The 26,585-nt window shown below is 42.5% G+C and overlaps 1 protein-coding gene across 2 annotated transcripts; it reads right to left on the minus strand.

The window, feature by feature from the left end:
* Nucleotides 1-4,262: 4,262 nt before the first annotated feature.
* On the minus strand, nt 4,263-25,724 carry LOC135584352 (ATP sulfurylase 2-like). 2 transcript variants are annotated; one of them, XM_065146736.1, is made up of 6 exons: nt 25,387-25,723; nt 24,910-25,273; nt 6,283-6,688; nt 5,924-6,184; nt 4,857-4,943; nt 4,263-4,676 (listed from the first exon to the last, which is right to left on the minus strand). In XM_065146736.1, exons 2-6 carry the CDS (start codon nt 25,092-25,094, stop codon nt 4,533-4,535), a joined length of 1,083 nt encoding a protein of 360 aa, XP_065002808.1. In that variant the 5' UTR covers nt 25,095-25,273; nt 25,387-25,723; the 3' UTR covers nt 4,263-4,532. The 2 variants fall into 2 exon arrangements, with proteins under 2 accessions (XP_065002808.1, XP_065002807.1); XM_065146735.1 differs by having other exon boundaries at nt 24,910-25,724.
* Between the last annotated feature and the right edge of the window lie 861 nt (nt 25,725-26,585).

Here is a 26,585-nt window from a genome sequence, read left to right on the forward strand (position 1 = left end):
AGGCAATATGCCGAAGGAACAGATGAAACGCCGAAAGAACCAATGACGTGCCGGATAACATAGGATTCGCTTGTAATCGATTATGTCTAGATCGAGTTAGTTTAGAGTCTAATTGAGTCAGTTTAGAATATAATTAAGCCAACTCAATTAAGGGCCAAGGCCCAAGTTTTGGTTGTGTTGGGCCAAGTGAAAGGCCCAAATCCAACAGGTGGAATCGTCATGCACAATCTCTGAGATTGTGTCAAGCGGTGGTACTGCCCAAACACAATCTCCGAGAGACTATTAGGTAGTGGTACCGTTAGATTGGGTAGTGGTACCACCTAGTGGTTGGGTGTTAGGTGGTGATACCGCCAAACTAAGCGGTGGTATCGCCTAGTGTCAGTGCTGTAGGCGGTGGTACTGCCCAATATAGCCGGTGGTACATCCAATACCCAAAAAAATCAGGGATAAGACACTTTTAGACTTCAAGTTTGAATCCACTTGAAGTCTATAATACCCCTCTCATCCCTGATTTAGACACATAAGAATTGAGAGAAAAAAAAGGAAGAAAATACTATTGTAATCTTGTGTGAACTCCTCTTAAACTCTAAGTGTTAGTGAAGTCTAAAAGAGGAGGTTGTGGGGGTGTAAATGTTCTTTCCTGAGCCCGTCAAAAGGAGAATAGAGTTACAAGAAAGAGGTTGAACTTCGCCTATTGAAGAAAGATCGTTAGTGGATATCGATAGCCTCGACAGAAGAGGAATCGGGAGTAGATTTAGGTCACGATGACCGAACCACTATAAAATCTGATTTGTATTTCTGTTTTGTTATTTACATTTATTGCAAACTATCATACTTCCTCGTTACTTTAGCTGCATTATCTTACGAATGTATTTTAAGTTAACATGTTTTCGAAATCGATTTTAATCAAATTAAGAATTGACTGCCCCTCTTAGTGCGGATTCAATCCTAACAATATATCAATATTTATAATTTTTATTTATTACTTAATATTTCGATGCATAGATATTTTTAAATAATAAGAAAACAACATCATGTTGGATTAATCATGCTGCATAGCATGGTTTGCATCGCTACAAAGATAAACATCAGCAAAATGTATTACCAAAATGTTAAACAAGTTAAATTATTTTTATATTTTAATTATTTTTCTTGTTTAAAAATTCAACATGATTGCACTTGTCCGATTATTTATTAAAATTAACATTAAATAATAATCAAAATTTCAGATGGATGGAAGAACCGTGTGTATTTATTTTGTGGCGGTAAGTTTGTTCTGCGGAGGAGGAAGAAGAGGACTAAAGAAATCTCTGAATGATTAGCTGGAACAAGCATTTGAGTGGATATTGTTGATCCAATTCATTCAAATAATATTTTGATGGAATGATAAAGGAGTCTATTTTCCAATAAAATAAGTTTCATATAAATTAGAATTGTCTATATAGAGTTACGAAGAATCAAAGGGATCACTTGAAATACATGTTTCGATAGACGTTTGTGTTTCGAATCATTCATACGATGGTTGATGAAAAGATCTACAAATCTAATTTATAAAAGATAAATTGTACTCAATTTATAATTTCATACATAACATTACAATTAAAATAAAGATAAGCATGCTCTTAATTATAGGATTTTGGAGTTTATAACTCAATTGAAGTTTATACTCAGAGCAAAGGATAACTAATTACTCATAAATAATAAGAAATTAGAGATCATTTTTCTTTAGGATCAGATAGAATGTTTGCTAATAGAGGGTTAATTACATAGAGATATTAAATTAGACCAAATACCTTCTATTTTTTTTTACTTGGAGATACCAAATTAGACCAAATTCTCAAACCAAAACCAAGCACCTTCTCTTTTTCTTCTCCTTCACTTCCCTCTCTTTCCCAAGTGTGCCATGGTAGGTAATTTCTAGTTACAACATGTAAGATTCTAACTTTTGTTCTGTAATTTTTAGTTCTTATCTAAATCTTAATGTTGTAAAGTGGCAAGCATGTAAGAAAATAACATTTTAATGTGTCCAGGATAGAGCAAGAATAAGGTAGCAACAAAATAACAGTATGTAATTACTTTTTTTTCCCACTAACTTATCACAAACCACTCTTAAATTCTAGAATTCTCAATTAGGTCCCTACACTAAGTTTTCAATATAAAATTATATAATTTAAAAAATATTATTAAAAGTTCTAATATTAAAATAATCAAGTTATTTTAAACAATTATAGGTATCATAAACAATTAAGAAATAAAAGAGCCATTTGTATTTAGTTTGAATTAATTCTGAGTAGGCATTTGCCATTTAACCCAAGTCTGACATATATTGACTTGCTAAACAAATTACATGATTTACCTATACACTGTTTATAATCTATACACATAAACATATCTATAAGTCATCATCTATATCTATACTAGCATGGGCTCATGCTTGCTCATAATCTTTCTCATTGCTAAGGTGAGATAGTAGTGTTCTTATCTGCAAAATAGCATATACAATGAGTGATAATTCTGTAAGTATAAATTTAATTTATTGTAAAATAGTGATCCTATGCAGCATTCACAATTACTTTATAGAAAATAGAAGTAGGAGTAGTTTTTTTAATGATTTTCCTAGAAAATACTCATATTTTAGGTATTTTCCAAAAAGTGCCCTCTCTTTTTATTTTTTTTCAAGCAACATCACTAATTAAAAATTATCCAAAATACCCCTCAAAATTTTTTTCAACAAATCTTTATGCTTCTTTTTTTTTATACTATTTTTAACTATTATAATATTTTCATTTGGCTCATTTATAGTATATTTTTAATAGGATTTATAGTGTTTTTTTATGGTATTAAAAATTTTATGAACGCTATTGATTAGTTTGATTGTGATTAAGATTCCATTTAGATCATTTACGATACTTTTGAGTAGGTCTTATAATATTTTTATTATGGTGGTCAAAACACTATACCAAACCAAAAACACTATAACAAGCGAGAAACTATTTTAGAGATAGTTTGCTAACTTTTTATAATTAGGGATACTGCTTGGAAAAAAAAATAAAATGAGGGGTGCTAATTTAAAAAAAATACTCAAAATATGAGTATTTTCTAGAAAAGTCATCTAATTTTTTCTCTAAAACCATCATATTTCAAGCCTTCCTTATTAACCAAAAGTGTATAAAATTAATATTCTCAAAGTTAATGAGCCTTATCGATCGATCTTAGTTACTTGCTTGAGTTATTGTCCATCATGCCAAGATTCACTCAGTTGAAAAATCTAATTTTTGTTGAAACATAACCTAAACTATTTGGCAAAAGAGCAATCAATAAATAAATATCATTGTTTATCACTTTTAGTTAAGTTCCAAAGAGGTAACGCAGGAGAAAATGCCCAATTGATGTATTCTTTCAATAATAGATAACCTATTAAACAACATCTTCCAACCAAACAAAAGAGTAATTAATAAATAAATATGTTTATTTATCACTTTTAGTTCCAAAGAGGTGTTAACGCGCATAGGAAAAAAAAATGCCCAGCTGATACAGTTTTTCTATAATAGGCAACTTATTAAGCAACATCTTCCAACCAAACAAAAGGCAATCGGTTTTGTGTCACTTTCGGTTAGTAGCACATATAACAACCCCAATTAATCCTATATTGGAGGTCTAAGATTGAGATTGACTTATAAGGATACGATGAATATAAAGTTATAAGCTAGTTAGCCTAATTGGAATGTTACAACACATGCATAACGAGAAAAAAATTGTTCGGTAACAACTTCCAAACAAACATATGAACATGGGGAATGTATTACTATAGTGAATCCCATATTCCTTTCATTTATTATATGACTGAAAAATAGAGGCATTTTGAGCCCTCAAATATCAATACATAGTTGGTTGATGGATGTCCTTTCATCTAGTTTTCATATCCATTTATCCTGATGAAACACTTGGCGTATACATAATAAGATGTTATACTATACAAATACATAAAAATAAATTATTTTGTTATGTCAAAACAATTAGTGGGAGGAAAACCCCTATAACTTTGGTAATAAGTATGTTATCTAAACCAATGATTTTCCTTTGTTTCGAGATAAATAACACGAAACTAAAAAGAAAATTTTTGCATTGACAATCCATATCGACGAAGAAAAAATAGAAAAGCTGATAAATAGAACATTTCCATTGAATTTTTTTCTTCTATTCCTAATTTTTTTACAGCAAATCAACAATAAAGATGGAGACGTTGAGCTCTAAAATACACATGAAACGCATAAATGCTCCTCTCATATACTGCAAGAACCAGTTGTCTGTAAATTCGATTTGACTGTAATATCTTAAAAAAATATTATTAACTTGACAGTATTCCTAAATGAACTTCAATGGATGAAAGAAAAAAACAGATGCTCAGTTTGGGACAGACACCAAAAGCAACAAAACCAAATTGCCAAAGAAATAAACTCTGCTTAATGGGATATTCTGATCTACGAGCGTGGCAAATCACCATCCCAATGTTCATGCATGCCATCAGTTTACTATGATTTGAGAGATACAACAGCAGATTCTTTTCCTGTTTCTTCCTTTTGCAAGCGCTGGTAATAGTTCACTAAAACATTCCATCCACCAGGGCACATAAAACCATCAGGAGGGTTCTCCCCATTTCTAGCATACGTACGCATCTGTAGCAACATGTAAAAGGTCCGTGTTAAGTTATCGAATACTTGGATAAATAACATATTCATCGAAACTATTAAATAGATATTCCTCTTAAATGGGTAGAGTTTCCCGGCAAAATTCTATCAATTTAAAATGAGATGCTTTTAAGGGATAGAAGCAAGCCAAAGCGACAGAGGTCATACCTTAGTTCCTGAGATGAAGAGAAAATCTTGTGCACGAGAAGGATCAAAAAATGACATCTTCTTTCCCACAGTGTCATAAGCTGCTACCTGAGAATAACACCATAAAACAGAGAAGAATAAAAGATTTAACAGATGAAAATATATTATTAATAACATTAGATCTATATGTAAAACTATGGAACTTTCAGATTAAAAGTTTTATCAACAAAAAGTAGTTATATTATAAAGAAGCTTCAACTGGCTTCCATCTTTCAGATTGAATATTATCATCCAAAAAGATTGCTGGATTGAAAACATACATATATTACGAACCTACAGCACTTCGTTCTCTAGACATGGTTAAACATGTATCCAGTAAAAGGAGGGCACAACCAATAAACTTTCTAGGATACCTAAATTCAGGAAAGCTGAAGCTCTCATTAATTAAAACAGAGACGTGTTTCAACACCAGACATGAATTGTTTGTACCATAACCATTTTAAAACTATCCAGGTCCCACCATCATTCTTTGTCCCTCTTTTGGGGCAAACTCATACATGCAAATCAATTACTTCAATAGAATACAAATGAAATATTCTCAGGCACAAAAAATTAAAAAAGTACTGCTATGCCAAAAAATAGCTTTAGCCAATCCAACCTAGAGCAAACATTCTGTAGCTGGTCAAATTGATACTAACTCCAATGTCTACTTCTATAATCTACCGAAATTACAAACATTTTATATGCAAGCATATTTTGACCAGTTCATTTCCACCAGTATATAGTGAGTAGTACAAAGAAACATCGGTAATATTACATGCAGTTTGATACCATTCTAGATATATATTTGTATGTTCCTTTTCTTGATGATACTAGATGGTACAGGTCAACATATATCGGGTATGTTAATACCATATCTTTCCTAACCATTACTGGTATTAGTATTGGACTAATATTCAAATCCTTGCATGAGAGAATAACTAAATGCATGTAGTTAAAAAGTCAATCCTTCAGTTCCACAATCATACAACTTATAAAATGTAACGAGACAAACAAAAAGTTCAAATTAGTAAAATCCACATATATACCTTGAAAGGCAAAATATTAAGTTTCTCCAAGCCTGGAGCCATGCCTAATACTTTTTTCCCATGATCAGGATCATATAAATCCCTTTTCTCAGTTGGATGACTTATTCCGGCAGGGTCACGACCAACAATATAGAAATTAGCACCTGCATTAATCCGTGCTTTAGCATGCCATTGTACTTCTGTTGGCCCTGCATAATGCATAGGAGAAGGAAAGATTGCCACAATGGTTGTCTTAGGGTCAAGGACTCCATCTTCTAGAACCTGTTTCATAGATGACGGCTTATAACATATCAGGCTCTTAGGAATTCCATATAATCATAGCCATAACTAAAGTTAAAACACGGACAATAAAAAGTGACCTTGCTATGTTGTTCCATCCTCACAGACAAGGGCACATCATCTGCCTTGGTAAAACCTCCTAAAGGATGAAGTAGCAATATAGGATTTTTATAGCCCATATCTAAGAGGCGCCTACGGGTGTCATTCATCAACAAGGCATGGCCATTATGTACAGGATTCCTCAACTGAAAAGCAAATACAGCATCAGCCTCACGTTTGTCGAATTCCTTGCGTAATTCTCGAGGAGAGAGCCTGTATTGGTCAAGACCATCATTGTATTTGATTGGTTCCAACACTTCAAGATCCCCACCGATCAACCAATTTCCAGCCCGGGTAATTACCTCCTCAACATAGGGTAACCCAGGAGATATTGTTCCCCATGTTCTAGCAATTCTTTCTTCTTTGTTATGCTTGTATATTTCAATTCTGCCCAACAAGTAAACCATGTTAGACATTATAGCATGGTGAAGAATTAAAATTTATATTTAATAAGCAAACTGGGATGCACTACAAAATGAAGATAAGATAAGTCAATAGACATTGTACTACTTCCTATCACTCAAGTCAATGCTTGGCATAGAAAGATCAGAATATGCAATATAGATACCAACATGGACAGCAAATTGAAGCACTTTACTAATATCGGAATATCAACATTCATTTGCATATTCCAAATATTATGCACTAGCATATGGAAACAAAGTTTAGAGATGCTGAAGGCCACTTATGGCAAACTAAGCTACACTGTGGCTCACATTTAGAGCCTCAACTTACAGGAGGCACACTCCCCACCAGAATTTCAAAAGCCTGAAAACCCAATAGATGTGTCTTTTAACATTAAGGCTTGACTTGATTATTGACGTTGATCTCCATAGAATGCAATAGGCTTCATTTCATTTATCATGCAAGTAATAAGTTTCAGCATGTAGAAAAAGCCATCCAAAATATAGATAAAATTTTCCATCATTTAAAATGAAAAATAAATCAAACAATTAGGCTGATATGTCATTCATTTTCTCATCTTCTCAATACCTCCTTATTTAATTATTTGTTTCTTTTTGAATCCTTCATTGCTGGTTTTCTTATTATTGCTGTTGCAATGCAAATTTCTGGTGATTTGATGAACTCATCATTGGCTATTATATTGTCATCAGTTAGACAAAATATCCCATCAACAATCATTGAATCAACATTAGGAGAGACAAGGCCACCCAAGCTTGCGGACCAACTGTTCCTAGGTAGGTGATTCTGGGGTAATTGGGCAGCCAATGCAGGAGCCTTCAATGACATCTTATCACCCTAGCACATGTGAATGTTGCTAACAATGTTTAAAAAACTGGTCGGACTAATACGCTCTTAAGGCAACTTCTTTCCATCTAGTCCAGACATTACCATGTGGTAACCCTAGTAAACCGGCTTACCACCCAGTTTAGACTGTGGGAACCAGTCTACTGGGCAATAAGCATGCCAACAATAACCGGATCCAACAAATACCCTTTAAGGGTTTTTTGGGCTTTTAAAAGATACTAAAACACCTTGTTTCATCCTCTTTGACCTCTCTTTATTCCCTCTTCTAATATCAAAAATTTTTAACCCAATTTTTCTCCTAAAGTCTCATAATCCCACGCTTCAAACTCAAATTCTATTGAATTGGAGAGCAATCTCAACCAACTGAATCCTTATTCTCAAAAGATCACTCAACTTTTCTCTCAGAAAAGGTAAATATGAATCTTATTTTCAAATTATGATTCTTGTAATTTCTTGTATTGTAAGAATGATGTTGTAGATCTAACCCCAAATCTATGAAGAAAATACCTAAATCAAACTTTAGATTCATAAATCTAGGCTAAATCCTTACAGATGAGGGCTAGACCTTCCAGCCTTGGACCATCACTGATCTAACCTAGATCCTCATAGATATAATCAAGATTCATATGAATGTCCTCATTGATCTAGCATAGTTCCTAGCAGCTCTAGACTAAATTAATGAGGATCAAGTCTGAATCCATGCAGATAAAACCTAAATCCATATGGATCAAGGCTACTACACATGTAGATCTAGCCTTGATCTTCACGGATCTAGGCTTGATTCACAAGAATCAAAGTCAGATTTGCAGGGATCCAGGCGATCCCTTATAAATTCAACCTTGATTTTGAATATCAAATGTAATTTAAAAATCTGTGTACCTAACTAAAATTGATATCTTTTTGTAGGAGAATGACACTGAAGCAAGAGACTATCAATTTAGCATGATAGCACACCTATCGCCTTGAGCACCATCATCATTGGTAGTGCATTGACGATGACTACATTAATTGGACCAGGTAAATAGGGTGGATTTTCCAATGTCAACAAATGTACAATGGTGTACAGGAGATAAAACAAGATTTTATGATAGAGCTAGATACCTGAAAAACCCTAAGGCTGTATTAAAAAAAATAGTGGGAAGAAATGCATATGCATGTATTTGAACCAAGTTCGCAATACTGTACTGTCACGGCCTTAGCTGGAATTGCCTAAGGCGTGAGGCACCCTTGCGGCCAAAGACGCGAACTTAACTTGCGTTGCCTAAGTCGCGCTTCGCCCTTGCGATATTGCTCCGCAAGGATCAGCCCACTTTGTAACCTCTCGCAGGTCCCGAAGGACCTGTAAAAGAGAAAGTTGGTTAGTTCAAAAGTACGAGCAACGGACAAGTCCTGAAGTCTCGCAAAAAGGGGAAGCTTTACAAGCAATTCGACGAGCACCTTGCGTGCAAAAGAGAAAAGAGGGAGAGGGAGAAAACAAGGCTTTAGAAGGATGAACGAACAGCTGCAAGCCCACAAACAGCCGCTCACCTGGTCCCGGGCGCGAAGAAAAGTTCCCGTAAAGGCCACGTGCGAACTTGCGAAAGAGAGTTCAACGCCCGGTATATAATCGAAGCCCCATCCAGCTCTGTGCCACCCGGGTGGTTCCAAGGGGCTGAGATGGCTGACGTTTTGGTGAGCGGAGGCAGTTTTCCGCAAGCCTCCCGTGCACGGGAAAACGAAGCTGTTTTGGGCTGTTTTGCTCGGTTCGGTGAGCGGTCGCTTTGTAACGCTGCAGCTTATTCGAACTTACATATTTACAAACAAAATGACCCAAACTAAGAGAAAACATGCTGTCAAGCAGTTGTACATGCAGGTGTGAGCGACGAACGGTTCGTTGAACGGAGTTGTTGCGGGTGCGCGATGACCATTCATGATATTCTCCCCCACTTAAACTGTCGACGCCCTCGTCAACGCTTGTTGGTAGTTGTTGATGACTTCTTCTTCATATCGCAGGGCGTCTTCAGGCTCCCAACTGGCTTCAGTTCTGGGAAGCTTTCGCCACTTCACCAAGTACTTTGTCTGCTCAGCTTCGTTGGGTAGCTTTATCTTGCGGTCCGCCAGAATGGTTTCCACTCGCTTCTCGTAGGAGGCTGTGATGGGAGGTAGCCGAGTTGGAACACTTCAGGAAGCGTCTTGCAGATCCGAGTGGTAGGCTTTTAGGTTGCTGGCGTGAAGAACGTTGTGAATTTTGAACCACGCCGGCAACTGCAACTTGTAAGAGACATTGCCTACCCTGCTGATAATTGGGAAGGGTCCTTCATACTTGCGCACCAATCCTTTGTGGACTCTGTTCCTAAAGAATTGGAGTGATGCTGGTTGGAGCTTTACCAACACCAAGTCGCCAATTTTGAACTCTTGTGGTCGCCTTCCCAAGTCTGCCCACTTCTTCATCCTTTTTGCCGCCTTCTCTAAGTAAGCCCGTGCAATATCTGCATTTCGATGCCATTCCTTTGCGAAATGATAGGCTGATGGACTACTCCCAGTATACCCAATTGCCATGGTGTGCGGAGTCGACGGTTGTTGTCCTGTGATAATCTCGAAGGGGCTCTTGTTGGATGCAGAGCTCCGCTGCAAGTTGTAGGAGAATTGGGCAATGTCCAACAGCTTCACCCAATCTCGTTGATTGGCACTCACGTAGTGCCGGAGATATTGCTCCAAGAGCGAGTTTATCCTTTCAGTCTGGCCATCCGTCTGGGGGTGGAGGCTTGTAGAGAAGTATAACTTTGACCCCAACGATTTGAATAGCTCGGTCCAGAATCGTCCTAGGAACCGAGCGTCTCGATCACTAATGATATTGTACAGGACTCCCCAATACTTCACTACATCCTTTATCATCACCCTGGCCGCCTCCTCTGCTGAACAGTGTAGGGGAGCAGCGATGAAAGTTGCATACTTTGAAAACCGATCGACCACCACGAGTATCGATCTGAGTCCCCCTACAGGTGGCAAGCTTGATATGAAGTCCACGGAAATACTCTCCCATGACCTTTCTGGTACGGGCAATGGCTCCAAAAGTCCCACCGGCTTCCGCTGCTCTACCTTGTCTTGTTGGCAAGTAAGGCACGTTCGAACATATTCCTCCACATCAGTCCCCATCTTCGGCCAATAGAAGGCCCTCTCCACAAGAGCCAACGTTCTGTGAATGCCTGGGTGTCCAGCCCAAAGGGAATCGTGACACTCTTTTAAGAGCTCACGTCTTAAATTGTCTACTCGGGGAACATAAACCCTATTCCCTTTTGTGTAAACAAGTCCCTCTTGGACCCAAAATCGTCATGCCTTGCCTTCTTTGATGAGTTGCATCAGGATAACTACCTGGGGATCACCATACAGTCCATCCCTGATTCGGGAAAGGAAGTTGGAGTGTAACTGACTTGCTTGGCCTCTGCCCTCCAGTTGCACGGCATTCACGCGTTCTACTTTCCGACTCAGCGCATCGGCTACGACATTCGCCTTCCCGGGCTTGTACTCCATTGCCATATCAAATTCAGCCAGGAAGTCCTGCCATTGCGCTTGCTTTGGGGAGAGCTTCTTCTGAGTTTGGAAATAGCTCAGGGCGATGTTGTCCGTCCTCATCACAAATCGCGACCCGAGGAGGTAGTGTCACCAAACTCGTAGACAGTGGATCACTGCTGTCATCTCCTTCTCATGCACTGGATACCGCCGCTCGGTCTCGTTGAGTTTGCGTCTCTCGTAGGCCACCGGATGACCCTCCTGCATGAGTACCCCCCCAATAGCGAAGTCCGAAGCATCTGTATGGACTTCAAAGGGCTCTCCATAGTCCGGCAATTTGAGCACCGGTTCTTCCAGAACAGCAGCCTTCAGATCTTGGAATGCTATCTCACATTTGTCAGACCACTTCCAAGGCTGCTCCTTCAGCAACTCCGTCAGTGGGGTTGCTCGCTTTGAATATCCCGCTACGAAGCGTCGATAGTAGTTGACGAAACCAAGGAAGGATCTCAACTCTGGCACCTTCGTTGGAGTTTGCCATTCCGCGACTGCTTGCACCTTCGACTTATCCATCCGAATGGATCCATCACCGATTCGATGCCCCAAGAATAGGATCTCAGTTTGAGCAAAGTAGCATTTCTCCCTTTTCATGAACAAAGTGTTCTCCTTGAGAACCTTGAAAATCGTCTGAAGGTGCTTGACATGCTCCTCGAGCGTTTGACTATAGACGACGATATCGTCCAAGTAGACGACCACGAACTTATCCAAATACTCCTTGAATAGCTGGTTCATGAGAGTACAGAATGTGGCCGGAGCGTTGGTTAAGCCGAAAGGCATCACCAAGAACTCGAACGCTCCATACCTGGTCACACAGGTAGTCTTCGCTTCGTCGCCTTCAGCAATGCGCACCTGCCAATACCCCGACCGAAGGTCGAGTTTTGAGAAATACTTAGCCTTGCCCAATTGATCGAACAAGTCCGCAATGAGCAGGATGGGATACTTGTTCTTCACTGTCACTTTGTTGAGGGCTCGGTAGTCGATGTATAATCGGAGGCTCCCATCTTGTTTCTTCTGGAAGAGAACTGGAGCTCCGAAAGGTGCTTTAGAGCTGCAGATGAGACCACCGCTTAGTAGTTCACTTAACTGCTTCCTGAGTTCTGCTAATTTTGGTGGGGGCATGCGGTAGGGTGGTCTCGCTGGAGGCTTCACTCCTGGCTCCAGCTCGATGCTATGATCCACACCTCTGCGTGGTGGAAGAGCCTTTGGTAACTAAGGTGGCATAACATCCTTGAACTCTTTCAGGACGTTTGCCACCGCAGCAGGTTCTTGAATGGCTTTCTCGTTGAGTGGCTCTAGCTTCATAGCAGCCACGAATGTCAATTCGCCTTTTCGCACCCCTTTCTTCAGTTGCAATGCCGATATGTGTTGGGGCACCTTGGTTCCTCTCTGAGAGACGGGGACCACGCAGGGGTCATCGCCTCCCATCATACATAGGGAGTTCAAGAACGGCATCGGCACCAATTTCGCCGCGTGCATGAACTCCATTCCAAGAATCACTTGGAAGCCATCCAGTGGCACGACCATCATGTTGGTATTTCCGCTCCAAGTCTCGATTTTGATGGGAACTCCCTTCGCCAACCCGGAGATTCGCCTGACCTCCGAGTTCATCGCCTTCATTCGGCTTGGGCTCTTCTCCAAGATCAACCCAAGTCGCTGTGCTTCACGATCGGCTATGAAGTTGTGGGTAGTGCCCGTGTCCACCATTGCACGGGTCGTTTGGCCATTCAGCTTGATGTCCACATACATCAGTTCACTACTTCCTGCTCTTTGTACCTTTGTCTTCATGTTCTCCCCCACTTGACCCCGCATAGCGTTCAATAAACGCATTGCTCCCATTCGGGGTCCTTGCGACTCTTTGTCGTCGCTGCTGGATTCAGAACTGCTCGAACTAAGAGCAACAGCTTTGCCCTTGTCCGATCGGGAGGGGTGGATGGAAGCCGTCAAAGCATTGAGTGCTTGTTTTTATGGGCACTCCCTTACCATGTGCGGTCCTCCGCACAAGAAACATCCTCCAGGTTTTGAGGCCTTGCTTTTCGGGTTCGGCCCTTTGTGGGAACTTTTTTTCTTTTGCTCGCCCCCGAGCTCCTTCCCTCGAGAATGTTTTGGAGGGCGATTGCCTAAAGATTGTTTCCTTCTTGCTGGGTCTTCAGAGGAAACAAAGTCGGTGAGCCTTTCTGCAGCAGCAATTGCCCCGACTACATCGGTAACATTCCTTCGATTTAGCTCCTGTTGAGCCCACGGTTTCAAATCATCGAGGAAGCTGAACAACTTGTCCTTTTCGGACATATCCTGTATGTCCAGCATTAGTGCAGAAAATTGTTTCACATAGTCTCGGATGGTGGTACTTTAGCGGAGTTGTCTCAACTTCCTCCTTGCGACGAATTCTGTGTTCTCCGGTAGGAATTGAGTTCTCAACTCCCGCTTCAAGTCCTCCCATGTGTCGACTCGACACCGACCTTGTTGGATCTCCTCCCAACGAGTTCGCCACCAAAGTTTCGCATCTCCGTTCAGATACATTGTTGCTATAGAAACTTTGGTATCTTCAGAATCGGGCCTCGTAGCTCGAAAGTATTGTTCCATGTCGAACAGAAAGTTCTCGAGCTCTTTGGCATCTCTGGCCCCTCCATATCCATGAGGCTCAGGTGCCCTCAAGTTTTGTGGCGGTGCAACGCGGGTGTTGCCTCCTCCCGCATTTAGTGTTCTTGTAAGCATGGCCACCTTTGCAATGAGTTCCGCCACAACATCCTGTAAGTGTTGCACGGAGTCTTTGGTGTCATCAGACAGTCGATCGACTAGGGCCTCGACCTTGTCGATCCTAGACTCCGCTTCCTCTTGCGAGCTCTCTACCCCAACAAGCCTTTGTTGGCCATGGTAGAGTTCCCCCATGCTCGCTTCAAGAACATCCAGGCGGGTTTCCGCCGTTGTAAGTCTCTCCTTGTGGCTCTTTTTCCCAGTTAGCGCTCCAGATTGCGATTCCTCCGCTCGCGGGGAGTAGCCACCTTCTCGCTCATCGTGTTCGCTGCCGCGCTCCTCTTGAGCGGCTCCAACAGCATGAGAGCGAGTGTGCACATGCAGCCCACCTGCGGCTGCTTGGGGCAAGGGTCCGGCTTGCCCCGTCTTGCTTGATTCGCCACGATGCTTTGCCATGGCGAAGTTGCGAAGTTCGTTCCTTGCTCGCTCGAAGTGCTTGCCCGCTCTAATACCACAATGTCACGGCCTTAGTTGGAATTGCCTAAGGCGTGAGGTACCCTTGCGGCCAAAGACGCGAACTTAACTTGCGTTGCCTAAGTTGCGGGTCACCCTTGTGGCAAAGACGCGAACTTAGCTTGCGTTGCCTAAGTCGCGTTTCGCCCTTGCGATATTGCTCCGCAAGGATCAGCCCACTTTGTAACCTCTTGCAGGTCCCGAAGGACCTGTAAAAGAGAAAGTTGGTTAGTTCAAAAGTACGAGCAACAGACAAATCCCGAAGTCTCACAAAAAGGGGAAGCTTTACAAGCAATTCGATGAGCACCTTGTGTGCATAAGAGAAAAGGGGGAGAGGGAGAAAACAAGGCTTTAGAAGGATGAACGAACAGCTGTAAGCCCACAAACAGCCGCTCACCTTGTCCCGGGCGCGAAGATAAGTTCCCGTAAAGGCCACGTGCGAACTTGCGAAAGAGAGTTCAACGCCCGGTATATAACCGAAGCCCCATCCAGCCCTGTGCCACCCGGGTGGTTCCAAGGGGCTGAGATGGCTGACGTTTTGGTGAGCGGAGCCAGTTTTCCGCAAGCCTCCCGCGCACGCGAAAACAGAGCTGTTTTGGGGCTGTTTTGCTTGGTTCGGTGAGCAGTCGCTTTGTAACGCTGCAGCTTGTTCGAACTTACATATTTACAAGCAAAATGACCCAAAACTAAGAGAAAACATGCTGTTAAGCAGTTGTACATGCAGGTGTGAGCGACGAACGGTTCGTTGAACGGAGTTGTTGCGGGTGCGCGACGACCGTTCGTGACAGTACAGTACTGGTGTTTCGACCTGGGCTCGGTACCGGTATGGTACGGTACGGTATATCGAGCGGTACATCCAGGTGTACCGAGCGGTACACTTAGGTGTGCCGAGTACTATAGCTCTGCTACAGTGCTACAGTGACCTACTACAGTGCTCTCGGACTGGTAACAGGCGGTCCGCATACCGGCAACCTGTCGGACCGGTACGTACCGCCCGTACCGCCCGTACCGAGCAGTACAGTTCAGTACTGCAGACACTGATTTGAACCGACATTTTTTATCAATATAAAAGTCTGAACAATAATGTCGACAATGAACCTGAGCTTGGAGTAAGGATTGTGCATCCTGGAAGTGTCAATATGACCATGAGATTAGTGTTGTCAAAAGCGTCAAGGTTCCAAGATGCCAGAAGCATTAGGTGCTCACCCAAGCGAAGCGAGGTGCTCACCAATACAAAAATTACAAAAAAAAGGGAAGATAATCATTAAAATGAAAATTAAACAATACACGAGTTCCATATCAGCTCATATTCAAAATATCACCACTAAAAGATCAGATTATATTCATTTAACCATCTATAAAGCATTAAAGTATTACATTGTATAAATCTAACAACAAAAATAATAAAACAAGAGAAGATCATTAAGGTCCACTTCATCATTAACATCCTTGATTTTGTCATCATCTCCATCATTTGATTTGTATCCCTCATACGCTTGTTCATCTTCTTCAGATTAGCTTTCTACTACTCAATAATTACAAGTATTAAACTTGAAACTTTTAAACTCATCTTTATTTTTACAAGATAATGTTCTTGTCTGCTACATCTCCCAATCTCAAACTATCATCGTAAAAGAAAAAATACATAAGCATCTTCGGCATTTAATATGTCAATAATCATTTGTCCTATTATCTATTCATTTGAATCTTGATGTCATATAACAAAATCGGATTAAACCTGTCTCGCAAATTATATTCACCATGAGTGCTTGATTATACTTTATATAAATAAAATCATGCAGTCTCTGATGCTCCAACTGATTTTTTTTCTTTGTTTAAATCAATCATGTCAGATAAATTAACTGTTGGTGTCAATCATCACATCAATGACTTCTTGCTTCACATGGATTTTTAGTGTAAAGAACCCTTCTCGAACCTTTGGACCGGGGAACGTACTCGAGTCTATAATCTTTAGCCTCACCATCACCCAGATCTGCACGATCAACCAGCATATGTTCAATAAAATCTTCGTCGACCATCAAAGCCATTGTCAATCGACTTTGGTAGTTCTTCTTCAATTTTTTTAGGAAAAATTCTAGGTAAACCTTCCAGCACATCTCTCTTATATGTCTTGCAATTTTATAGTGATCGCAAAAGAGGTCACTTCTCTTCGAGGAAGAAGGATTCTTACTGTTATCAAAATTTTTCTTAGCCTTTGAGTAGCCCTCTTTAGCCTTCTCTACAATCCTCTTAATGTGGGTTATATTCTTCCTTTCGATCACTATGGTTGTCCTGCTGGCACTCAAGATGTCACAAACCCTGAAGAGGCTCAATTAAGTGTTGATCTGAGCATGCAAACCGATGGTAAATTTCATCACTGTTAAGTGGCTGTCAAGGGAGATTCTGAGCCCCAACACTTGTCATCGAAACTCGGTGGTATAGTCTTGCACTCGTTGGTCTCATCCTTGGTGCAAGTTTTGCAATCTTTTCAAACAATCTTTAAGGTAACACATTGGGCAGAATTCTTATTAGATGAATATTTAAGCTGCCCCAATGTCATCTCTTTGTCACTATAGGCTCAGGCATTCCACCATACTAGAGCATGGCTTGTTAACTTGAGTCACGAGAGCACAACTTTGTCTTCACTACTATACCCGTCAGTGATTTAAAAAGCGCTAGGTGCCAAAAGGCGCCAAGGTCCAAAAACGCTCAAGGCGCTAGGCGCTCGCCCGAGCGAAGCGAGGAGCTAAAATATAAAAATATATAATATAATTAATAAATATAATTATTTAAATAAAAAAATATGCTATTAAATTAAGAAAATCAGGTATAAAATCATAATAAATAAATAAATCATAATAATATATTTTTTATTTTTAAATAAAAATACTATTAAATAAATAAAATTAATAGTACTAAAATCAAAATAATATATTATTAACCTAATAAATAAAAATATTATTATTAGTATACAGTTAGCAATATACTGTTAACAGTATAGTGAGAAGAGTGTGAGAAGACCGAGGCTGTTGAGGCAACGGTAGCGATAGCAGGCGACAGCCATAGCTAGAGCGGGAGCGGGAGCGGCGAGCGATAATAGGAGTGGGAGTTGCGAGCGGCGACAGCAGCGGCGAGCGACGACAGCAGTGGCGAGTAGCGATTGTGGCAGCGACGAGCAGTCAACGAGCAGCGATTGTGGCAGTGGCGAGTAGTGATAGTAGCAGCAAGCAGCGACAATGGCAGCGACAGCGGAGAAGAAATCGCGATCGCAAGTGTTAGGGTTGGGGAAGTCAGGGAAATCGCGAGAGGGAGGCTGATATTGTGATTTAGTTGGTTCGATTGAACCAACTAAATCACGGGAGACCAACCAGACCTAAAAATCTGGTTCAGTCCTCTGTTTTAACCTAAGCGCTCGCCCGAAGCACCCGACGCCTGGGCTCGAGCGAGCACCCAAGCGACGCCTCTATGAAGCGAGGCGCCTAGACATGAAGCGAGGCGCTTGGGCCTTGCCTTGTCTCGCCCGAGCGCCTAGGCGAGCACCTAAGCGCCTATTGAAATCACTAATACCCGTATAGGGTAAAGTAGGTATCAAGTTGATCAAGGCTCGCATCTAACATCTCTATGTTGATGGAGCCATTGTAGATGGGGATGTCAATTCGAGCCTCGACTTAAAAATGTTGGAGCCTTGCCTTCACCACAGCTTCCATGGCATCATCATCGTCACCATCCACATTGGGTAGAATTCTTATTGCATGAACATTTTAAACTACCCCATTGTCATCTCTTTGTCGCCGTAGGCTCATAGATAAACATTCCACCATTCTAGAGCATAGCTTGTTAACTTGAGTCACACGTGTACAAACTTGTCTTTGCTACTATACTAGTTTAGGGTAAAGTAGGTGTTGAGTTGATCAAGCCCAGCATCTAGCATCTTTGTGTTGATGGAGCCATTGTAGATGGGGATGTCAATCCAAGCCTCGACTTGAAAAGGTTGGAGCCTTGCCTTTGCCATAGTGTAACGGACAAACTTCTAAACAAGATGTTGGATGTAATGCTTATGTCTGTCCGTTGTCTTTTGGCATGTTCATGCCTTGTATAGCAGGTAGAGGGGCGGCCGAAGGCTTATAAGTCCCATTTTAGTTGGATTGGTGGCCTCTTTAGGCTTGTAAATAAAGGTTGTGTCATGTGGACACGTTCGAGAGCTTTTCGGTCTGTAATGGACCATTTTACCCTTTGTTGTGCAACTATTCAGAGCTTGTAAAGTCTGTTTGTAATTTGCATTGTCTATGAAGTGTTTTTCGGACATGTTTGCTTGTGGATCCCGATTGAGGCGTTCTTTTAACCCGTTCTCTCTTTTGTTGGTCCTAAGGGACAATGGGAGGCTTCGGGGAGGCTGACCTTTGCGGACGGACGCGCGAGGGTGCCGCACGCCTTAGGCAAAACCAGCTAAGGTCGTGACATTATGGTATCAGAGCGGGACAAGCACTCATAGAAACACTTGACATGCAAATGTGGGGGACCTAGCGGGGCTGCATTGAGGGCAGTCAGCAACGCGCGACCGTTTGAGGGAAAACGGGCATGGAGATGTAGGGAAAAGAGTCGCTCAGAGGAGCGAGCATCTGAGATTGGCATTCAGAGGAATGGCCAACCCTTCGCGCAAGAGGCACCACGAGAACAGGCAAGCTTGGAAGAATTTGGAGCGCACAAAGGTTGGGATGGCTGAGTTTGAGCTACGGCTCAACGTTGACAACCATACTTGATGGTGCTCTAGGCAGGCGAGGCGCTTGGCAAGAATGAGACCATCCAAGGTGGAATGAGTTGCTCAACGACCAAAAGAGTTATGCAAAGCTCACAGAGGTGAGGGGAATTGCTAACTCGAAGAATTTGGTACTCATGCATGGGCTTGTATGCGGACGATGGAATGTTCGTGGCCATCCCAAGGCGGCCGAGACTCGGCGCCATGGAGCATTGAAACTTTCTCTTCGGCAAGCGAAGGATACGTCCGGAGGAGGCTGAAATGTGCAACGAGTTCAGCATGTTGCTAGGCCTTGAGGGGTGCAGCGGTGGTTGTATTGACGTGGAGGCGCAATCTAGCAAGTGCGTCTGCAGGAGGCAGAACAATGCACAGTTTGTTCAGCAGATCGGAGTAGTCCAAGGGGATGGTGGTCTCCGAAACGAAGAGAGATGTTGCTCCAACGGGACAGTTATCCAGGAGGGATAAGTCTCGGCACTCCAGAGGGAGACTCATTGAGACGGACTTCACATGTTGAGGAGGAGTACCTCACAAACAACAACTTCATGAAGCTCGATGGACCGAGCAAGCGGCGAGGAGTTGTCGCTTGATCTCGCTCGAGAGAATGCATTGGTGGATGCATTGCGAGATCAAGTGGGGGAGCAACCTGAAGCAACTTAAATGAAGGCACACTTAGAGTCGATATGGAGATCGGACTCAAGGGAGGGCTGACCCGTGGAATGGAGGGCGCGAGGGCCACCATCGACTCAATGCAAAAACGAGGAGCGGAGCAACTTGGGTGTAACTTGGCGAAGTACCCAAGCCGCATGAAGGGAGCCAACAGAGAAGTTGGAACATGGAGCAGAAGCACAGTGCTTTCCTTAGACAGAGGTCAAAGACATGAACTCTTGCAGAGGCAAGGGTAGGATCATGTTGTTCCATGGGTCCTTCATTCTGACGGAGCGGACTCATCTTGCATGGTGCCAAAGACGAAGGGAGCTTCTGGGCACATGCACCTTATCTCGGAGGAACTAAGGCGACTCAATTTGCGGAGGCGAAGTTGGGTTCAGAAGGCCTTAGAACGGGGCAAGAGGACGCAGAGGCGGGTACTCTTGAAGAATATGCCACAGGGTTGCCATTTGAGTTGCTGTGAAGGAAGCAGTGCGCAGCGGAGATTGTGCTGGTAGGGGCAGAGGCCCAGGATCCAGACAATGGTGCACAAACTATAGTGGAGTCGGTGGACTTCGGGAGCTACTAGGCGACGGACTGTCCTAGAGCGGTGCTTCATCTAGGTGTGACCCAAGAGTGGGTGGATGAAGGTCGATTGCCAAAGGAGCGAACAAATTCGAAGGTGGAAGGGACCCTGCGATGTATTGGCAGAGGCCACACATGGAGGGTTCACAATTCGAGTTTATTCCACAAGGATCAGAATGCAATAGAGATGTCACCAGGAGGCGACATGGTGCAGCGGATCGTGGTGGAACAGTTTGTGGCAATGCGACGCACACGACATAGTCCCGTGAGGGATGAGATCATATGGAGGTATGATCGGGAGCTACTGGAAGCTCCACTTCGGTGAACAACACGACGGCAAGAAGGGCTATGGATTCAAGGAGTGAAGGCCATGGTACCGCAGAGGCGGGTCTTCCGGGCGTGCATCGAATTTTGCATCGGATGAAAGCCTTGGTCATCAGCATATGGGGGCTGTGTTCCACCAAGGGAAAAGTTCGAATGCAAGTACCAGTGAGTTCCATGGGAGGGACTTGATCATACAGAGTATGATCGAAGCAGCTGGAGAGTTGGACTGCTCCAGAGCTCATATTCGCTTAAGGGAGCCCGACAAGTCAGAGGACAAGGTCGAGTAAGCGAACGTTGCTACCAAGGAAGCTAAGGAGAACAGAATCAGTGCAAACTCTACAACGTGATGGCAGAGGCCATGCATGGGAGTTGCAGTCTGTCTTTCCATCGACCAAACAGACTGCTTGGAGAACACAGAGGTGTTGAAGCAGGGGGTCGAAAGGGGCGAGGAAGCGACGACGAGTCCAGAGGGACTTAGCTACCCAAAATCAAGCATCAGTTAGAATGGAGGTGGACTCAGAGGAGTGCCACAGAGACATCTCTACTGATTGTGAAGAAAAGGGATACAGAGGCGAGGCGACGGATAGTAGGGCCATGGGCATGCCAGCGCCATGGTACCGCAGAGGCGGGACTTCCGTGCAAGTCATTGATCCCTTGCTCTCATGGAGGGAGAGCGCTTGGTCGTGAAAGGGGCCGAGGAGGTGGAGCATGCAGAGGCAATCTCCAAGTACCGAGACAAGGCTGAAGGGCAGAGGCCAAGAAACTTCGTAAGACCGGTGTCAACAAGTTTCTCATCAAGATAGCCGTAAGTGAAGGACTTCGGGTCATGCAAGAGTGCACGACCAAGGAACGAAGCAGGCAGTACATGGTGCTGTACCTTTGCTACTCAGTGGAGTAGGCGGCAGGGTTGATGGAGAAGACGGTACAATCCCAAAGGCGACCTCATCTATCAGAGAATTACTCCAAGTTGGGGTGAAAACTTCCTGCATTCCAGAAGTTCAATGGCATTGAGAAGGTGAATCACAGTAGCTAACTCAACGCAAGGAGTGCAAACACTTCAAGTGCTTCAGAAGTGTGAGCAAAGAGCAGGCGAAGACTAGTAACCAGCTCGATGCATGAAGTACAACCTCGAGGAGGCGGGCGAAGTCAAAGTAACCTTTGCCTTCTCAACTCTTAAGAGAATGGGCGAAACCGAGTACCCCAGTTCTCTTATCTATCCAGCAGAGGAGCTCTGCACAAGTTCAAAGACCCTTCGAAGATAATGGAAGACAATAGTTGTCAAATCCTCACCAACGGTGATCAGTGCTACTGAGAGTAGATCGTCCGCTTCATTTCCCAACGAAATGCCAAATCGAAAGCGGAAGTGATGCGAACCTACTTGGATGTGACAACTAACTGAAAGAAGAGTCAATGAGCAAATTTTGTGGAGGAAGGACCCAAAACTTCAGAAGTTTGCGAGGCGATGCTCGTTAAAGCTCCAACAAGCATCCACCCAGTTCAAGCAGCATGTGGAAATTTTGAGAGACTGGCGCAGAAAAGATGGTCTTTTCCTTCATTTGGTGGATCCGCAAGAATCGACAAGGATCAACACAACTCAGCCAACCCCCCCAACAGAGTCAGAGTCATTGGTGAGTTGTAGCAGCATGGCGGATAAAAGGGTCGACTACTCAAAAACAGCAGCGTAGAGCAGCTGGGAGCCAGGAGGCGCATTGCAGCTGGAGCGGAAGATTGAAGACTCAGCAAAGGCGAAGAGTTGCAGTGTTCACAAAGGCTTCGACGAGGACGTCGAAGGGATAAGTGGGGGAGAATGTAACGGACAAACTTCTAAACAAGATGTTGGATGTAATGCTTATGTCTGTCCGTTGTCTTTTGGCATGTTCATGCCTTGTATAGCAGGTAGAGGGGCGGCCGAAGGCTTATAAGTCCCATTTTAGTTGGATTGGTGGCCTCTTTAGGCTTGTAAATAAAGGTTGTGTCATGTGGACACGTTCGAGAGCTTTTCGGTCTGTAATGGACCATTTTACCCTTTGTTGTGCAACTATTCAGAGCTTGTAAAGTCTGTTTGTAATTTGCATTGTCTATGAAGTGTTTTTCGGACATGTTTGCTTGTGGATCCCGATTGAGGCGTTCTTTTAACCCGTTCTCTCTTTTGTTGGTCCTAAGGGACAATGGGAGGCTTCGGGGAGGCTGACCTTTGCGGACGGACGCGCGAGGGTGCCGCACGCCTTAGGCAAAACCAGCTAAGGTCGTGACAATAGGTTCCATGGCATCATCATCATCATCGTCCATCTTCGGCAAATGGTTATCGTATTCAATGAAGATGGCTCCTCTTTTGCCTTGATGTGCTTATCTCCATCTCTTTCATTGTCGTGTTGGCTTGAGATTGGATCCAAACTAGTACGTATTCCATCTTTTGCATGAGCAATGTGGCTTTGGCAATAAGATCCGTTGATATTGTTGGAGTATTTTCTACCATTGCATCATCGTCTATATTTAGCAACGATTGGTGTTGAAACTTCAATTCCTATAGTTTTCCTGAATCTTTATATCCTTGCCCGGTGATAACCAACCGTAAATGAGGATCATCGCTCTGATGCCACCTGATCTGTTTGGGGAAAGGATTAAGTGATTTTGATCCTTAAGCGAATTTACACTTTGTGGGAGGATTGATAGAGTCACTAAAACAAAGGAGAAAATTGAAAGGGAAAACAATCTACTTCTTGAAAAGGAATAACTAAACATGCAACTATGAAGAGACTTCTTGAGCAACAAGATCAGACTTCTTGAACGATGGCTCAGACTTCTTGAGGCTGCAACTTGTTGCTGCTTCCCTCTTTCTTTCCCCTCTCTCTAGGGCAACCGCCTCTCTCTAGACTGTCACTACCTCTCTTTTTGTGTTTTCTAAGGCTATTGACCCCTTTATCTGTAGTTGTAGAGGGGGACTCTTAGACTGCTAATCAGTGAAGTCTTTCTCAATTCGACTGCAACTCGAATTGGACTTGGACTTCGACATAGATTTGGACTTGGACATGGATTTGGAATTGGACTTAGACTTGGACTTGGACTTGGTTGATCATCTCTGATCCATAGGTGGATACAAGTAATTATAAAGTGAAGCATACAGAATGAAACGAAGATTAAGTGTTGCTGCAAAGTATTCCTCCAAAGAAAAGGGCTTTTATCATGTGAAATAAAATATAAGTCCCAGTTTTGCAGACATATTGCAAAGCTAAAAGCTATGTAAAACATGAAAACAATAATTATTCAAGAGTCCTGATGACTTTCTACAGTCAACTAAATAAATTAGCAAATGCTAGCAAATTACTGTATGAAACATCCATAAGCATTAACTTGCACCACATGTCCCAATAGTTTAAAATTTGTCTGCAGAAACAATAAATTTTGTCCTAATTCAAATCTCCAGTAAATCCAACTTAATAAAATACTTTCAAATTTTGAGCCAGCAAAAGAGCTTCAGCAATCAAGCTGTACCCCATGGAAAAAATTTATGGAATCATTGGTATATCCTTTTACTTTGGGTATTACATAAATATCACTGTCAAATAGAAGCTATAGTAACAGTAAAAAACATCCAATAAAACTTAAGAATTTATAGCAATCCAACGTAAGACAACAGTCTCAAGAAGAAAGGCCGTTGTCAACTTTGACAGCATGTCAAGAAAAGGAGAAAAGAATGCACTAATTCTCTTTTTCTTGTCATTTTCTGTATCATGTATAATTCTGCAACAGAAGATTCATCAGAGCTGGTATTGTTTTAGTTATGAATTGTATTATCATAACAATGTGCATAATGCCTCTGTTCACTCATCTCACTTTCGTTAGCAACAGAAAAGCTCTCCCCTCTTGTGCCAATTTCTTCATCTAATTTAATCTTTTATCTATGTAACCCTGCGTCATAGCAGATATACTGCTGAAACATCACGCATTGTGTCATCATAAAGGCATGAATTTAAAATTTTACATTTTCTCTTCTAATACAATGCCTCACCATTCAAATGTTGAAATCCATTGTGGACTTTCCTGTCTTAGTTTACATCGAAAAATAACCCAAGATCAGCCACCAATGATGTTCTTTCCCAGACAGTTGAAATGCTATCCACAGAACTCGGTTCATTACTTTCAATAATTCGCGTTTGTATCTATAAGAGCGCAAAGAGAATTCAGATATTATAAATAAAAGAGAACCCCGAAACCAGGAAAAGCACGAGTGTTCATTAAGCATATACATATATATATTAGAAAAGAAGCAACCACGAACCTTCTGAGAATGGCAAGAAAATCGCCGCCGGGGCTAGTCAGAGCGACATCCGGCGCTTTCCCGATGGCCTCCTTTTCCTCGCCCCCAATCGCGAGAACGATCGGCAGAGACATGTTCACGACGGAGCCATCAGCGAGGCGGAGCGAGCGGAAATGCAGGCTCTGCAGGTACTCCGCCTCCCTCATGAACCCCCTCAGTGGGCTCGCCCACCCATCCGCGACCACGTGGACCCACTCCAGGTCGACCGGCCCGATCCTCACCGCAGGCAATCGAGACGCCTCCACCCGCCTCGCGGCACGCTCGGCCTCCGGCACCACCAACTCCACGAGCGCGCCGCCGTCGGGCTCGATCAGCGAGCTCCGAACTGTCGCACGCGGCGAATAAGTAGAAGAGGAAGAAGTGTCTTGCATCGGGGAAAAAGTGGAGCGAGGAAGACGACAGGTTAGCGGATTAGAGTCGTATAAAGGATTCACTAACACAAGCAGATGATGGGCTTGGGTGCCACTTCTGTCTCTTCGTTTTCTTCTTCTTCTTCTTCTTGTTTTCAAAATTGATACTGTTGTTGTTCTTTTGAAGGGAGCACGAGAAGGGAGGTCGTGATGGAAGTTTTGGGCTATGGAAACGGAATTTGAGGTAGAGAGAGCCATGTCTTGATCGGGTGTGGAGATCCTATCGTGGTGGCTCCAAAATAGGGGATGAGGAATTCTAATTGGAAACTCAAAACATGTCGGTAAGGGCTTCTTGGAGTCGAAACAAATCTCGCCTTTTCGGGAAGTCGAATGGGAACCGCATGTTGATGCCGGTTGGGCTGGCGGCAGGAGCCACAGGTACGAAACCAAAACCATTGGCTGAAGTAGTGACCATGGCCATGCAATTTCTGGGTAATTACATATTACTAATGATTTCTGTACTTTAGCAAATAGCATTGGGACCCTTATATATTTAGTGACACATTTAATCTGTTTTCTTTTGCTTCTCCTTCTCCTTCTCTATGAAAATGACACCAAATTGTTTTATAGATTCCGATTGTATTAGCAATTTGGTATATGCTATAATCATGACATGACACAGCCTCACAACATTACACTAATTTCTTTGAACTTTTCATAATGTTCCAACTATAACTACGACGGCAGCCTACACTGATCAACTGTGCTCTTTATTCTATATATAACGACTGTTAAACTATAGATGTCATTTTTAGACAACCAACCAGTCTTAGAATATTGTGAATCAAAGAGAATTGTTACTTACCAGTGATCATATCATAGAATTTTGTATGTGCTTTAGCAATTTGGTAGTTATATAACCCTTATGGATCTTTGCCATTGTAGCACTTCCACGGATCACTGATTAGCGTATCTGGGGCATGATGATTTCACATCACTTAAATTTTCTTTCACGTAGTCTTTATAAGGTTTTAATGTCATATCCTTTTTGTTCTTTGGAAGTTTGTTCTTAAGCTCTTCATAAGCATTGTAAGTCATTTCGTAGGTATCCAATAAATTCTTTTAGTGAAAAGTTGTTGAAGTCCTTATCTTCTTGAATTGTCGTTACTTTAGGATCCCAACTCTTTGGGAGGGATCTTAATATTTTGTTAACAAGTTCGAAATTAGAAAATTTTTTATCAAGCCCTTTTAGACCATTGATGACACCCATAAACCGGGTATACATGT

The sequence above is a fragment of the Musa acuminata genome, chromosome BXJ3-4, assembly GCF_036884655.1.
Source record: "Musa acuminata AAA Group cultivar baxijiao chromosome BXJ3-4, Cavendish_Baxijiao_AAA, whole genome shotgun sequence".
NCBI lineage: Eukaryota > Viridiplantae > Streptophyta > Magnoliopsida > Zingiberales > Musaceae > Musa > Musa acuminata.